This window comes from Natator depressus, chromosome 7, assembly GCF_965152275.1.
Source record: "Natator depressus isolate rNatDep1 chromosome 7, rNatDep2.hap1, whole genome shotgun sequence".
NCBI lineage: Eukaryota > Metazoa > Chordata > Testudines > Cheloniidae > Natator > Natator depressus.
In genome coordinates this window covers 25,153,246-25,170,257 of record NC_134240.1, presented here as the reverse complement: position 1 = coordinate 25,170,257, position 17,012 = coordinate 25,153,246, and the positions used below count along the sequence as shown (strand labels likewise).

The following is a 17,012-nucleotide window of genomic DNA, read 5'->3' as shown; positions in this document are numbered from 1 at the left end:
CTTGATTGGCTGCAGGTGTTCTAATCAGCCTGTCTTAATCGTCTCCAGAAGGTTCCTGATTGTTCTGGAACCTTCCCTGTTTCCTTACCCAGGGAAAAGGGACCTACTTAACCTGGGGCTAATATATCTGCCTTCTATTACTCTCCTGTAGCCATCTGGCCCAACCCCTTCACAACAGATAAAATTAATGTAGGCAGTTTCCACTAACACTAATGGAAGTTACTCTGTTTACCAAAGAGAGATTAGAATATCTCTGTCTAAGTGAAATATTTTCAAGGGCTAGGCTATCATGAGTTTTGGGGGTAATATTTTGAATAAGGCAATTCCAAACATTAAAAGAAGAAGTGGTGATCCTACCTCACAGCCACAGAAGTCCTGAAGGAAATAAGCGAAGCACTGAATGACATTTATGTGTTTCTGGCAATCTTTACTGGAATAGCAGATGAACACTTTTGGTCGGGGACGGAGCCTTTCCACATGGAGTGCTGCAGCATATGTAGAAGATTCCGAGCTCTCCTCATCTAAATGGGAATATATATTTTCTAAATTGGAAGGGGAAAAAAAAAAGCAAAAATCTTCACCATATCCAAGATCAAAAATTTTCTTTAAACCTCGACACACTCATTATTCAAGTATCTAATAAAAGGCTCTTCATCCCAAGACATTCCTCTTTCCCTCCTTTTTTCCTCCTCCATTTTATTAGCCTGTGAGGTGAAAGATGTTACTGATTGGATAGTTACTGCCTGTGCAAAGACCTGTCTAGAAATATTTGCTTTGTGAATAGAAGAAGTAAGGCAGTTTCACCTCCACTCACCCTATGAAATTACCACAGTACTGTTATAGGCGCCTCACCTCTTTGTTCAGAAATCAGAAACCTCAAACATGCTTCCCTGTGAGAGTTTCCTGCTTAGTAATGCAATGGGCTCCTTTTAAAACAGTGATACTTGCAGGGGAAGAGAATGAAACTCCAGGAAGCCTGGTACCCTTCAGAAATATGTGCAATATCTCTCTGTGGCATGCCCATATTCTTTAGCGTTCATCTGAGTTTTTGCTGGAACCATGCTAATATGTCATAAAGAGCCAGAAGGGAAAAGGACTAAGCCCAGATAACTTCTGTCATCTGTAGTATCCCTCATCCCCAAGATCCAGAGAGATATCACAGATCTGAGGCTTAGGGGCTTAAACGTCATCTTCTATATGAGGGAAACCCAATCACTCCCTGGAACCATAGTATTGACTAATTCCTGATAAATCAGTGTGGCAGGTATTGCTTGCAAGCTCCACCCTAGATATAAGGGAGGCAAAAGTGAGCAGAGGTTGCTGGAGTCTAAGCTAGGAAGTGTCTGCAGGGAAACCTTATGAATAGTCAGATGTAAGGAGAAGGATTAGGCTGAGATTTAAGGGGTTTTGTTGTTATCTGAATTCTGAATAAAGCCGACCAAGAAGGGGGGAGTAAGTTTGGACTAAATCTAGTGGGTGCAGATTCTGTTCCATGGCAGACTGCAAATTACACCTGCTTACATGCACACTTCAGGGTTTTGCTTTCCTTCCACTATGATTCATCAGTTAAATAATTCTGTATTGAAAGAGGAAATAGTCTAAAATATATTGTCTTCAGGATCTCTTCACTCTCTGCATAGTCTTATCTCCCCTCCACTACTTTCACTAATAGACATTCAAAACAAACAAACAAAAAGCAAACCAAATAAGTTTTCTCTTCACACAACCCAACTTGTCCTTCTGCTGGATTTTGCAGTGAAGTCATAATGCAAGACATATGAAACAATATTTTCCTGGGTAACAAATTAATACCAAACACTGGATTTTAAGACTTTGCTTCAAGTTCAAGCAGATGGAGAGGTTTGGGGGTGAGGTCGGGGTTGGGGAGAGTGAAAAGGAAAGCTCTTATGATAAAGAAATTTGTGTTTTGAATAAATCTATTTTCCTTTCAGATTTGCTCTGACAAGCAAACTCTCCTTCAAATAAAACGACATGCCAAACAAACACCATACCTTGTTGTTTTTTACGGCACATCACTGTGAAAAGCGTTGCAAATGCTGAGATGACAACTAAGGGAACGGTAATGGCAATGGCCCTTATTGGTCCAGCCCACGGGGAATGTACTTTAAAAAATAAAGCAGAATTAACACTGTGCAAGTAAGTTATGGTATCATTATCTAATCTTATCTTCATATTTGATACTGACTGCCACTGCAGCACACTATCATCAAATAATTCTCAAATATACAAAATATAAAGCTATGATCTGAGTGCCTTCCAATAATGCATTAAATGAGGTGACTAACGTCTATTGCATGTGGTTTGTTCTGTCTCATTCTCTCCCCAGGGAAAGAATTGTGTGTGTAGTGCAGTTTTGTTTTGGTTGGGTTCTGTTTATTTTTTTAAATGTTCTGCTCTGTTTTTATGTTAGAGAATGCAGGTTGAAGAAATGCGCCTTGCACTTGGAATGAAGTTGGTGAGGTTTCTGATGGTCCTTGGTGCCTGGGGGAATTTGGCATCAAATTGGCCCCAGAGAAAGCTCTGTCTCCTGCACAGATAAGTCTACCCTAATGGTTGAAAGTTCCATAGTGCTTGAGGAACAAGTTGTCACCCACAGTCTTCATCCCATCATGGGATCTTTGTGATAATTGATTGCAAGGTAACCACTGTAGAACTTTATTTAGTGTGTGATTACATTAGTCCTACATTAGGTTGCTTACATATTTGCATTACATTATTTCCACACTCTGCTTGCAGGCTACTACTTGCATGTGACTAAGATACAGTCTCGTCAATTTTTAAACTGATTTTTTACACTAGTGTATATAGCAAAAATTAGTTTCTGGTAAGGATTCCTCGTTCTACAATATTTTGATGTAAAACTACTAACAGTCAAAATCGTATTTATACTTAATTTTATCTTGCACAATTTGCTTTTGCAATTCTGTACAAGCACCAAACGGAAGTGAAAATCACAGATGTACAAAAGCAATATTATTTTTTGTCAAAAAGATCACGAGACTGCATTTAAGTGTGTGGTCAAACCCCATTAGTCCTATCATTATTATTCTGGCAAATGATCTTCAACACAAATTATCACTACAAATGAGTACAGGTTGACTTTAAAAAGAAAATTCTTACCTGGTTTTAGTGCATAGTGCATTGTTTTCCTTGTTGTGTTAGTGTCATCAACCAGCTTTAAAAAAGAAAATTCTCATTATAAATACTGGAAGAGATACAGAAAAAATGTGAAAAACACTGCAATTACCCCAAGGACCAGAACTGAGGGAAGCTACCATTGCAAATGACTGATGAGAAGTACCTAGAATTAGTGATTTCTAGATAGGATCAGGGATGAGTAGAATATAAATCATATTGTGGTAAAACTGGAATACTATCCTCAAACAAAACCTGCCTATTAAAAAAAGGAAACAATCCAACCCAATTAATGTCCAAGACAAAGGAAAAGGGGGGTACGAGGGAGGGAGGAGGAATGGAAGTGGGATGTAGGAGGTAAAAGTCTCATGAATAGGCTCCATATTCTTTGAATCCTCTCTATTAATAAAAATGGAGATGGTTAAATTTTTTCACAATCAGCAAAAATACACAAAACATTTTCAATGAACATTTTCATGAACATTTTTTGCCTTTTCTTCCCCTACTCAAATAAAAGCACCTAATAGACTTTTACTCAATGGGTCCAAAGTCCCCAACATCATTATTTTATGTTGTTGGATGATCATATTACAGCAGTAACTCAGTCAGCTTTTTGCCATTTGCATCTGAGCAGGAGGTTGCATGCCTTTGTTACCTCAGTATTAGAATATTAAGAGGTGCTCTACATGGGGCTACACCTTAAAGCCATTTGAAGACTGAGTTGGTGCAGAATGCAGCAGCTTGCTTACTGAATAGGGGAATCTCGCTGGGAGCATATTGTACAAGGCATTCCAGAATCTGCATTGGATGCCTACTGGTCCCCGGGTAGAGTTTAAAGATGTTGGTTATGATCTCTAAAGTCCTAAAAGGACTGGGACCTGCCTGCCTGAGAAGCCAGCCACATCAGATCCCCTGACATACTGCCAAGTTGTGGTCAGCAGAGATGCCTGAGCTGGATCCCTCTTGTTATAAAAGACAGGGAGAAACTGGCAGGACAAGGCATTCCCTGTGAGCGGCCCAGGACTCTGCAACCCACTCCCTTCCCTGGTCTAAAGTAGCCAGAATTTAGGGACTTTCCAGGCATGCTGCAAAAGCCATCTGTCTGACAGGATTTGGAGGACTGAGGGTTTGTTAGTAGAATGATGGCATGGTGGGATAAGAAGGAGCTTTTTTTTAAGCTGCCTGCCTGAGTGAGCTGGGCTGGCTGAGTTGCACTATTTTTCCTTGTTTGAACATTTGTTTTTTTAATGCTGCCTGGGTAATTTGTTATGTCAAGCCACCTAGAGTTTAGGAGTTTTCTTCACAGTAGAATCTCAGAATTAAGAACACCTTAGTAATGGAGGTTGTTCGGAACTCTGAAATGTTCGTAAGTCCGAACAAAACGTTATGGTTGTTCTTTCAAAAGTTTACAATTGAACATTAACTTAATACAGTTTTGAAATTCTACTATGCAGAAGAAAAATGCTGCGTTCCCTTTTTGTATTTAGTAGTTTACATTTAACACAGTACTGTACTGTAGTTGGGGGTGTTTTTGTGTGTGTGGGGGGGTGTCTCTGCTGCTGCCTGATAGAGTACTTCTGGTTCCAAATGAGGTGTGTGGTTGACTGGTCAGTTCATAACTCTGAGGTTCTACTGTATTGTTAAACCTAAAGAAATAAGCAACATTTACAATATAATTAAGATGGGTCCAAGCTCCAGAATTCTGAATAGGATTTTGGTTTGGTGCACAGCAAGGATGCAGCAGTGATCAGTGCTCGGGAAAAGCAGACAGATTGCAACTGTGTCATAGAGTATCATAGAATATCAGGGTTGGAAGGGACCTCAGGAGGTCATCTAGTCCAACTCCCTGCTCAAAGCAGGACCAATCCCCAATTTTTGCCCCAGATCCCTAAATGGCCCCCTTAAGGACTGAACTCACAACCCTGGGTTTAGCAGGCCAATGCTCAAACCACTGAGCTATCCAGTTTGGCTGTGCTTGGCTTCTGCATGAGGGAGGTGCAAGACAGGGAAGCTTTTTGCTCTTTTTCCACTACTGCACAGCCATGCAAGGCCCAAGTATGATCTGACCTGTTAAATGTTAATTTGTTAATTTAATGTTAAAATAATGTTAAAAATGTTAATTTGCCCCACTGAATTCAGTGAGAGTGTACAAGGCTGTAAATTACAGCAGAATGTGGCCCACGGTATTTTATTTGCAATTAATTTATTTATCTTACTTCTTTAGCTGCATTAAATTAGCTCTTCTCAAATATTACCTCAATGATGTAATCCCCTGGAGCTATATTCTGAAGAACACAACTTGTGATATCCATGTTTTGTTCCTGCAAAGAAAAGGAAGGAAACTATTTTACAAGTAGTTCACATGCTTTACAAAGCTAACGGAAAACGCATTTGCAGCTAATGTTATTGATTTGAAAATTCACATTTCCACTATGTACACAGGCACCTTCCATCAAACAAAATCCAATTCAATACTGATAAAGAAATACAAACCTCTCTACTCAAATGTCTCAGGACTGGAATCTCCGGCCACCAAAGGCCTATGAAAGTTTGAGATAACATGTAAGTTTTACACTATACCCTGAAGCTCCTTAACCTCAGGCGCTTGCCGACTGAACAACCTGCCACCTGCCATGGATCATTTAACTCAACAAAATGAAAGCAACCCAGCAGACTGCAACTGCCTTGATAAATGATCTCTAAATGCTAAAGGTATGATTTCCTTCTACCCTGCACCTTATGTAGTCATTCACATCAGTGCAATATTTCAGCACACTTTACAGCCTCTTTACATTGGTGTAAATAACTAAACAAACAGCAGGGTGACAGTGAATTTGGACCAAATATTTACATTGTAAACTCTTCTGAGCAAGTACTGTACCTTCCTAAATGTCTGCATAGCACCTAGCACATTTTGGACCCTACTATAACAAAAATGGGTAATAAAATGGAAAACTAATTTTAAACATACGGACATGACTGTATCAATAGACAATTAAGCTATACATCCACCCAGTTTAAGGGCTTGTCTACACTATTACTTTTGTTGGCATAACTTATGTTGCTCAGGGGTGTGAGAAAAACACCCCCTGAGCAACATAAGTTACACTTTCAGAAGCGCCAGCGCAGACAGTTCTATGTCGGCAGGAGAGCTCGTGGAGGTGGTTTTATTATGTTGACGGGAGAGTTCTCTCCTGCTGACATACAGCGGTTACACGAGCCATCTTACAGCGGCGCTGCTGCATCGGTACAGCTGTGCTGCTATAAGCTCCCTAGTGTAGACCAGCCCTAAATAATAGTTACTAGCAGTACCAGTAGGAAAGATGAAACATTACCCAAACATATGGAGTTGTTGTATTCAGCAAAATAAATCCATATCATTGCCATCAGTCTATGGTACACACTTCCCGTAAAGCGTTGGCCTATTATTATTTTATTTTTGGATAACTTTGATTTTAGAACACAGGTTTCTCACCAGAGCTCTAAAGGGCATAGCCCACTGTATTTTTAAATTTTGTCCTCATACATTCCTTCCCCCGAAAGCTTCCATCACAGTCAGACTTATTTTCTAACAATATCAGAAGCTATTTACTAAAGACTGCATTATTTTTGAACATCCAAACTTTTCCCATTTCCAGTGAATTGCTTAGGACAAGACCCCCCGGGTTTGGATGGGCGTTGTATTGGGCCCACAGAGACCATGAGCTATAATTTTCCCACCGACCACTGCCATCTCATCCCTCTTTTAAACATGAAGGGAAGTTTAACTAAATGCTCAAATAAAGGGCTACCTTGGGGAGTTACTTCAGATGAACAAGACTTAAGGAGTTGAAATTCTGTTCAGAGGGAACATATGAAAAGAGGAAAATATTAATTATAATTATAAATAAAAATACAATTAAAAACTTCTAATTAGAGTGTGCCTTTTGGGGCAAAGGCAATATCTTGCCGTGTATTTATATGGCACCTAGCACAATGGGGACCCAATCCTGGTTTGGGCCTTTGGTTACTCCCAAAATACAAATAATATAAAAATCCTTTACATTTTTTAAACATGTGAAAAGCTAAAGGTCATCTAGAATTTTTAATGGTTACCACAAATTGTTAAAACAACAGTCGCGAAACCCTGTAACGTACTTGTCTGCAGGTCTTTTGTTTAAAGGATCCTTCATCCTTAAGTTTGTAGTGAAGATAGTAATATTTAAAGCCAAAGTTGTGAGGTGCGTGATCAAAACACACTTGCATGTTAAAACCTTGCTGGGTAATATTCAGATTCCTGGGCTTCCAGACTGTCAGAGGAGAGATATTTATGGATTGGAAAATTACTATTTCAAGAACAATGAAATTTTTGTAACATGAACGAATGGAAAATACTATATTTTACTTACAAGGTTTGCAGGCAAGGTTTTCTGGCTGTAGCAACAATTCACATGCTACAAACACACACACAAAAGAAATATTAATAATAAAAGATTAGGTTCTCCAACGGCTATACTCCATAAAGAGAAAGAGGGGGGAAAAAGAAGGCAGAAAAATGGGAGCTATTTCATCATTTTTGTTTATCCAGCGCCTCCCCAAACACTACAGAATGAACAGATTTTGCCATATTTAGTAAGCTCAGCATACTTGTCATTGCTCAAATCATTCTCCACCTCTACACATAAAAAACAGCCTACTCAGTTTGTTTGAAATAACGTTACTTATTGAAATAAACAATATGTGAGTAAGGGTGAACAGAAGCTAAAGTATAACAAACACATTTACGTGACTATATTTAAAATGTTACTTTAGTCAGCGTCACCAGAGTGGACTCGAAATACCCAATCAATTCAGAAAAATTACTTACTCTAAACTATTTTTAGAACATTTTAGGGAGAAGAAGATCCTGAAGAGTGGAGGTTCTTAGCGGGGGGAAAAAAGACTGATTGCCAAGATTTAAAAAAATTGTGTACCTAAAGTCATATAGGCACCTAAGTCTTGTCCTCATAGGGAAAATGGACCCCCACAGCTATTCCAGAATAGCTATTCTGGAATAACTACCTATGTGGACATTCTATTCCAGAATAAAAACGACTTGATTCTGGAATAATAAATAATTGTAGATTTAGGAATCTATCTTTAGGAATCCATTTTAAAATCTTGAACTTGAGACAATCTTGACCTTGGAAGTTTCTTCACTGCGGGTTTTCAAAAGGAGGCTAGATAGCCACCTGTCTTGGATGGTTTAGACACAACAAATCCTGTATCTTGGCAGGGGGTTATACTAGATGACCCTTGTGGTCCCTTCTAACCCTATGATTCTAAGGACTGTGTAAGCTTTCCCATACTGTCCTGCCATTGACACTATTCATTAAGAAGGAAGACGCAGTCTCCATACGAACATAATTGCCAGGCTAGATCAGACCTGAGTCTATCTAATCCAGTATTCTGACTCCAAAGTGGCCAACACCAAATGGTTCAGGGGAAAATGCAAGAAACCCTACAGTAGGCAGATGTGGGGCAATCTGCTGTCCGTGGTGGCCACCCCTAGGCCTCTGCTACACAGAGGCTATTACTTTTGCCAATTTCTCTGTAGTGGTCAGGGGTGCTAGAATAATTTTTATAGTGGGGGTGTTGAGAGCCATTGAACCAAGTTGTAAATCCTGTATATAATGGAAACCACTTCAAGCCAGGAGGTGCTGCAGCACCCCTCGCACCCTTAGTTCTAGCACCTATGGTAGGGGTTTTATAATTTGAAGTTTTGTCCACTACAGACCAATCTGTGGTCTGTAAACTAATTTCATTGAGGACTCTGCCTGGATGTGAACCTCATCCCCAAGATCACAGCAGGTGCTTCCTCTCCTCAGCCACCTATCCCCTTAAACTCTGCCTCTTCTGTTTTCCTGACTGAGGCCAGATTTACAAAAGAAAATTAGGTCAGTATAACTACGTCGCTCAGGGGTGTGAAAAATCCACACCCCTGAGAGATGCAGAAAAACCAACCTAACCCCTGCTGTAGAAAGTACTAGGCCAATGGGAGAATTCTTCTGTCAACCTGGCTACCGCCTCTTGGGGAGGTGGAGAACCTACACTAACGGGAGAAGCATGCGCTGCCACTGCAGCATTTTAAGTGTAGACAAACCCTAAGGAAAAAAAAAGGCGGGGGGAAGGTAAGGAGGGGAAAGATAATATGTATGATACTTACGTCGAGTTCTGAAGAAAAATGGGTGGTAATTACTTTCATTTTTAATTGAAGGAAAAGGAACAATCTTTACAAAATAATCAGTTTCAAATTTCAGATTCAAAAAAGGCTGAGATTCCATTCCCTAAAAACATAAATATAAATAAAGAGATTTTGATATACTCTTCAGTCATCCGCCATGGCCATTTAGGAGTATATTGTTTTAAAACAAGCCCATAATTCTCCTGGACATGAACAAAAGTTAAGTGCTTTAGGAATCCTATGGCCTCATCCCTCTCTTGCCACCTGTGCACTACCATGCAGGGAGCCCCATAGAGATGGATTCTGCACTGCTAAAGGAGTGCACATCTGCTGCACAGTTCCTCAGAATAACGTGAAGTTGCTAGTTCCACCAACAAGGGAGCCTCAGTAGATGGGGAGTGAGGGCTAGATTTGCCCCTAAATTAAAAATGTCATAAATAAAAATGCTTAATTTTTTTGCAAGCAAATTGCTGGCTAGTAAGCAGTACATTTAAAAGAAAAGTTTAATAAAACACAAATGTCTCTTTCAAGCTCACATGCAAAATCAAACCAATAATGAATTTTTCCCAAAAGCGTATCACTTACAGTTCTTTTAAAACCAGAGTTGAGCTGCTTTGGGTCTTTTAAAACCATTTGCTGACACTGTCTTCCCTCCGATTTTAACTCCTCAAGTATTACTCGAAATCCTTTCAGGAATTCAATCCCTGCAGACATTTAATTAAAATCCAGACAAATAATTCAAAAATACATTTCACTGTGTGTGATGCAGTTTCGAAGTACTACACTTGTTAAAAAATAATGCCTAACTACCATTGTATCCCACCTGTAACAGATGTTTGTGTACCTGTCAGCTGGGTGTCAATAATAATTCTTCCTTTCTCTCAATATTTTTCTGACTTGTCAATCTAGAATTTAATTTCCTCTGCACTGAGACCGTCAGTCTATATCTGTACAGTGCTTAGCTCAAATGGGGCCTCACCTCAACTGGTCCTTTGGGTTTTACTATACTACAAATAAATAAAATAATCATCATCAGCAGGTTTGGTAATACACTGTATTTGTTCAATTTTCCCATTATAAATAGTAAACAATTTTGTAACATTTGTTCACAAAGAATGGAAACACTGCATCCATACTGTGTTCCTGTCATTTATAAGACCACTGGACCACAGTGGCTGGATGCAGTAGTTATGATTTTTTTTTTAGTTCTAATATTGCAGAACAGCAGAAGAATTAGCTGAAGTAGAATTACTCCTTATTTAGACCAGTGAATAACTATAGTTACGTAGAAGTAAGACTGACACTACACCCATTTTGCTCAAGAGACAGTAGACTCTCAGAAAAATGTTGTGATATTGCTTGCTAATGTTCTCACCATGGTATTGCACCAGGACATTACACTGAGTCATGATGACGCAAATGTCACAATGCCAGAGAGTTGTGCTTCGATTATGTTGTGGATCAGATGTCAAAGTTGCCTCCCAGTTCTTCAAGCCCCACTACCATCACCACTGAGCTATGTAATTACAAGTGTTCTACATATGTCAGAATATAATGTTTACCAGAGACACCACTGCAGTCAACATAAGATAAAGATGACATAAACCAAAATGGATTAATGCCACTTAACATTATATGTTTATCTAGATGTGTGTGTTCCCATGAGCCTCTTCTATTTCTCCAGTTTTAAAAAATGTTTTATAATCTTGTAGAAGAGAAAGAGCCATGACCTGCCCAATGTGTTCTTAATATTAAGTGGAACAAAAGCACTGTTTGTGCTAACATGCAGACCATGAAAGAGAAAAGTGTCTGGTCTCCCTATCACCTGAGACCCTTCAACTGCAGTTCTGTACTGATACTTTCAAAAGGATTAACCTCTGATCATTACAGGAGAGAATACCAAGTTTTGAATCCCCTGGAGATTTGATTTATCCAATTGGCAGCTGCAGATTACCAAATTCACTAACACTATGCTACTGAAAGCATTAGGTATCATTTCCACATTCTCTCTTAATACCCAATAACAAATTTATTCACTATTTTCTGTTACAAATTTAGCTGTTATCAGATGTGATTATGCACACATTATTTACAAATGGACCAAATGTGACAGAGAAGCTCCAGGTAATTTTTCTTCTCTTTCTAGAACGTTTTCAGGGGACTGAAGCATTATAATTATTCAGTGTGGTACTGGCTTCAGGGGTTCGGGGGTCATGAACAGGGGAAAGGAAGGACACGAGGTAAAAAGTTTGGGGGACCACTCCTTTACACACAAAACATAGCATTAAAAACCATTCTACACCTTTTAAACAATTATAGTTTAAAAAATATGAAGGTTGTTTATACACAAAGAAAAATTGGAAATTAAGACAGAAAATGATTTCTTCACTTATTATCCCTCTGCTCTTCCATCAGAGTCTCAACTTTGAATTTCTTTGCATTTATAGTTTATACTGCCTCATATTGTCACTACTAGAAAAAGTTTATTTCTCACAATTTAAAACATTTAGAGCTGAAGCTGCTTATCTACTTGAGGACTAGACCCTAAATGCAGATTGGAGTAATAACATAAATAAGTATTTATAGATTTTATACAGAAAAAAATGAACTACAGATCCTTTTGCTGTAATTTAGTTCTGTAGTGTGAATAGGTATTTGGTATTTTGTTTAGTCCATATATTGAATTGCTGCAGTGCTAATATGAATATATATGGGTTTGTCTTGAAATGCCACAGTGGCACAGCTTCACTCCTGCAGGGCTTCAGTGTAGACATCACCTACGGCAATGTGAGGGGTTCTCCCATTACCATAGGTAATCCACCTTCCTGAAAGGTGGTAGCTAGATGGACAGAAAAATTCTTCTGTTGACCTAGCGCTGTCTACATTGGTCAGCTTAACTATACCACTCAGAGGTGTGGATTTTTCACACCCGCGAGTGACATAGTTAAGCTGACTTGAGTTTCCAGTGTAGACCAGTTCTGTCAAAATGTTAGGACAGTATTTACTCCACGTTTGCAATGCTGCAGTTCAAACATTGATGAAGTGAGCTGTAGCTCACGAAAGCTTATGCTCAAAAAAATTTGTTAGTCTCTAAGGTGCCACTAGTACTCCTTTTCTTATTGATAGCTCAGCCACTTAACATTCTTTTCTTCTAAAAGAAATGCACTCCTCATTATGGATAAAGATTTTGCAAACTGAGTACAAAGCATTCAGAACACTTAAACTTCGATTCTTGAACATGTGCAATTTAAAAAGAACCAATCTTTTGGAAAGTTGAATATTTGTTTTCCCTTTATGTAAAGCAGTGGTCCCCAAACTTTTACCTCGTGCCCCTCCTTTCCCCTGTTCATGACCCCTGAACCCCTGGAGCCAGGGCTGGGAGAGGGGACTTGTCTTTTCCTCTCATATTAATTAAGTTCTTATCAAAGTAACTTAGTTATACACAGAAGCATATATTTTATTGCAATCTAATAATAAATAATATTAGAATATTTAAAAAAATAAAACTGTAGCCTTTTTGTTTGCTGAATACAGATTCCAATAAAATATACTCTTCTGTGTATAACTAAGTTACTTTGATCAGGCCTTAATTAGCATGAGAGGAAAAGACAAGTTATTTTAAAGTAATATGATCACTGAGAGACTGTTACAAAAGAGAGGATGATTTAAATTGTTTTGTTGTCTATTACTTACCAAGTAGATTTGCTGTCCAAAGTATTGTCACTGCAACTTGTTCAGAACATGCATACTGGCTGACTGTTATATTTTGCACATCTCCAATCATGTGTTTTCCCACTGAATTCAAATAAGGAGTGCAATCTAAAAATATAGAGAAACAAATCACTTAAATAAAACATACTGTGACAAAGTTCCTCCTCTACCTTGGTGGGTCTTGCGCTTATTGGCGGATTTGCTCGCCTTGGAGCTTCACGGCAGCCCTTAGTTTGGCTGTTTTCATGAACCCACAGTCCAGGTCAACTACTCCTGTGTTTGACCAGCAACTGAGAGGTTTGGGGGGAACCCGGGCCCGCCCTCTACTCCGGGTTCCAGCCCAGGGCCCTGTGGAATGCAGCTGTCTAGAGTGCCTCCTGGAACATCTGTGCGACAGCTACAACTCCCTGGGCCACTTCCCCATGGCCTCCTCCCAACACCTTCTTTATTCTCACCATAGGACCTTCCTCCTGGTGTCTGATAATGCTTGTACTCCTCAGTCCTCCAACAGTATGCGTTCTCACTCTCAGCTCCTAGCCTCTTGCTCCCCGCTCCTCACACGCGCACCACAAACTGAAGTGAGGTCCTTTTTAAACCCAGGTGCCCTGATTAACCTGCCTTAATTGATTCTAGCAGCTTGTTGATTGGCTGCAGGTCTTCTAATCAGCCTGTCTGTCTTAATTGTCTCCAGAAGGTTCCTGACTGTTCTGGAACCTTCCCTGTTACCTTACCCAGGGAAAAGGGACCTACTTAACCTGGGGCTAATATATCTGCCTTCTATCACTCTCCTGTAGCCATCTGGCCCAACCCTGTCACAATACAAATTGTCTTGTGCAGGACCAAATAATTCACAAACTGACACAGGACAAAATCTGGAAAGCCTTGTTTATGCTACTAGTGCCAATAATGCTATTCATGTGAGTAAAGTGATCAAGATTTAGTTTATTCCTTAACATTTTTTGAAAAATAATCAAACTTAAAACTAGGTACTTCAAATACCTCAATTATTGTATTATTATATCTACAGCACATTAAGTCTACAATGGGGCTTTAGTGCCAGGATAACTAAAAACAATGTGGGCACTGTAATCCCTGTTTGGGTGAACGTATTCCTAAAGCATTCCAGGAGATCAAACTTTAATCTGTTAATTTTCATAAAGCATTCTGGTTTCATTTTCTTTACTGTTTTTATGTGCAATTATTAATATCAATCCCACTACTTCTCAATTATCCAGCTATCAGGCCTACAGATGACTTAGTGGGCTTTGCTCCCATCACCTCAGACGAAGAGAGACAGAGACAGAAAACAGCTTAATTTCACAAAATGAGATTCTATAACACTGGTAGTTAACCACAAAATAAATCACACCTGAGTAATTCCTTAACACACCAAATATTTTGGTCATCTGGTAATAATACCACATGTACTACAAGTGAACCGGATGGCTCCAGAGGGCAGGACACCTACAATGGAGGCTGCAGTTTCCAAAGGGAAGCAAAATTCTTTACTCCCCAGTACAGCAAAAACACAAGAAAAGGTTTTTGGTTTTTTAAATCTTTTTCAAATCTTCTTCCTTGTCCTCTCTACATATTCTCCTAAAATATCAAAAGCACACAGACTGCGAATCATGGATTCTAGATGCCATTAACTACAACTACTTTCACTAGCTGTGAATATGTCCTTGGACCTAGTCCATGTTGTCCAAACAGCTCAGCAAGTTGTACCACAGCAATATCAGTACAAAAGACCATCTTCTAAAGATCCCAACAGCCACTGTTCTCACTAGCTACCAAGGCCTCAGTCCAGATTCATAACACTGTCTGCTAACTTACCACAGTGCAGCTCATCTTCTGAAATAAAGATACAGATTGACTCCAGTCCATAAAGCAGACTTGGCCATTGCAGCATTCACTCACCAAATCCATCTCCTCTCACCTCTGTTGTGAGGACCTTTATTATGCAATCTATTCAACAACCACACATCTCCAATACCCCATCTATCTGCCACTGGGGCCCACAGAGAACTCTAATGTTGATAAATCTCATTATTTTATTGAGAGTTTCACAATATTTGATGTTATTAAAGCCTCAGCTCCTGGAATCATATTATGATGTGAGATCTCAGTTTTCATTTAAAAAAGAAAGTTACTAGTCTTCATAGTTGCTGAGAAAGCCTGAGAATGTGAACCATAAAGGCTCAAAAATCAGAAGTCAAATAAAACGATTCCAAAGTTTATTTTTTAACCTCTCATGATTTTTAGGCCAATCTCATTGTGTGTGTGTAATCATGATTTTTGAATGCTTGGATTTGGTAATACTGGCACTGTGTGTGGGTGGCAAAGTACTATAATTCTCTACTTGTGAAATCTATTAAATTTACAAAAAAAAATGTTGGATTGATGTTCTAAGTGTATAGTGCCCAATTTTAACAATCAGTTATTCAAAATTTGATTCTAGGTACTCGACTATACTATGCTTGCAAATGAAGTTGACCGATATGATCAAGCCAATGCAGAAAATAAGAATTTAAATCAAATACACTCCCTTGAAAACTACAAATGAAAAATTATTAATCGCACAAACTGAATCTCTGAAGTGGGCTTTTTACCACGAATGACAAGGGTGAGCTGTTTGGCTCCTTTAGGTAATTGTTGCATAATTAAGAACAATATATTCTGTACTGTATTAAATTTTATGAAAATTGAGCAATTAGTCCCCAGTTATTGTAAGTGGAATTTGTTGCTAAAAGTCAACCAAATGACAGCATGAATTTCCTCTTAGGAGAATAGAAATCTCTCTTTCAATGGAAAGTTTGGAGGAACAGCTTCTTGCAAGTTCTGGATCCAACTAACAGCCTTGCCTAAGATTTTGGATCCTAGTTACTAAAATGCTATGCTGAAATAACAATTTGCCAAAATGCAATATAGCACAAAATATCTTAGGGTTGAATGCGAGTTTCTGATTTAAAATGTTTAAAAAGAACACAGCAGTGAACAATTTGCAGGCTTTACAGGGAGGCATTTCTTCAGTTAAATCCAAGTTAAATACAAAACTGGATAAACATTTATTTTCTCACTTTGAACTAATTATTTAACCCCTACTATGTAGTGTCTTACCTCATGGGCAGGCTATGCAACAAAATAAATGCCTTTTAAATCAGAGCTAGGTAGCCAAATTATTCTCTCTCTTGGCTCTTCTTTATCAGTATATGTTTCTGTATTAAGTAAAATCTTAAGCCTTGGTATAGGGGACCTCCTTGCAGTACTGCCAAACTTAAATAACCCCCTTAGTCAGGGAGTCTGGAGCAGCATTTTAAATTAACATTTGTCATTGGTTAACCTCAGATCCTGATGCAAGAATTAATGGTAAAAAACATGACAGTTATTAGGATGTAAACAGGCTGCACTGTGTGAACCTACAAGTGGGTATCACTGCTCTGATTGCTATTTCCTGCTTTTCTTTATTCAGGTAAGAAATTATTAGCCTCTTCTAGTGACCATTTATTCCATGTAGGATCTGATATGCATAAATTATGCTGGCTTTCTTTAAATACTAATGTGAGGTTAGACATAGAATAGGAATTCACAATAAAGGATTTAGATTTCAGAAATTATCATATAAATAGAGGGCTCATATGAAATTGTGATCAAGGATAAACGAAGATATATCAGAATGAAACAAAAGGATTTCCTTCAGTGTTTCCAGTAAGTGTACTAGGTTTTAATACATAAGGACTTGACTCCAACTCCAGCAACCAGTCAGTGATGTAGTTGTAAAGGTGCACACTCCAAATGTAGACAAGGAAAGTTGTTATTTGCACTGATGCTGTTTATTTTAGCTCCACTGCTGCAAAATCGGGGCTTTCCTAGTCTACGCATTAAGTTTACACTGGTGCAGCTATACTGGTGGTGGGCCACTGACTGCCGAAACAGGGTAAAGTCC

At 38.8% G+C, this 17,012-nt stretch overlaps 1 protein-coding gene across 1 annotated transcript in view; it reads right to left on the bottom strand.

Annotated features, from left to right (window-relative positions):
* Positions 1 to 17,012, bottom strand: part of IL17RD (interleukin 17 receptor D) — a 94,682-nt gene that overhangs the window by 17,672 nt on the left and 59,998 nt on the right. The window contains exons 3-11 of the mRNA XM_074957728.1: positions 13,052 to 13,177; positions 9,944 to 10,062; positions 9,341 to 9,461; positions 7,545 to 7,589; positions 7,294 to 7,445; positions 5,412 to 5,477; positions 3,142 to 3,196; positions 2,013 to 2,123; positions 358 to 542 (exon numbers count right to left, since the gene is read on the bottom strand). Coding sequence (XP_074813829.1) covers positions 358 to 542; positions 2,013 to 2,123; positions 3,142 to 3,196; positions 5,412 to 5,477; positions 7,294 to 7,445; positions 7,545 to 7,589; positions 9,341 to 9,461; positions 9,944 to 10,062; positions 13,052 to 13,177 — 980 coding nt within the window. The remainder of the gene's footprint in view (positions 1 to 357; positions 543 to 2,012; positions 2,124 to 3,141; positions 3,197 to 5,411; positions 5,478 to 7,293; positions 7,446 to 7,544; positions 7,590 to 9,340; positions 9,462 to 9,943; positions 10,063 to 13,051; positions 13,178 to 17,012) is intronic.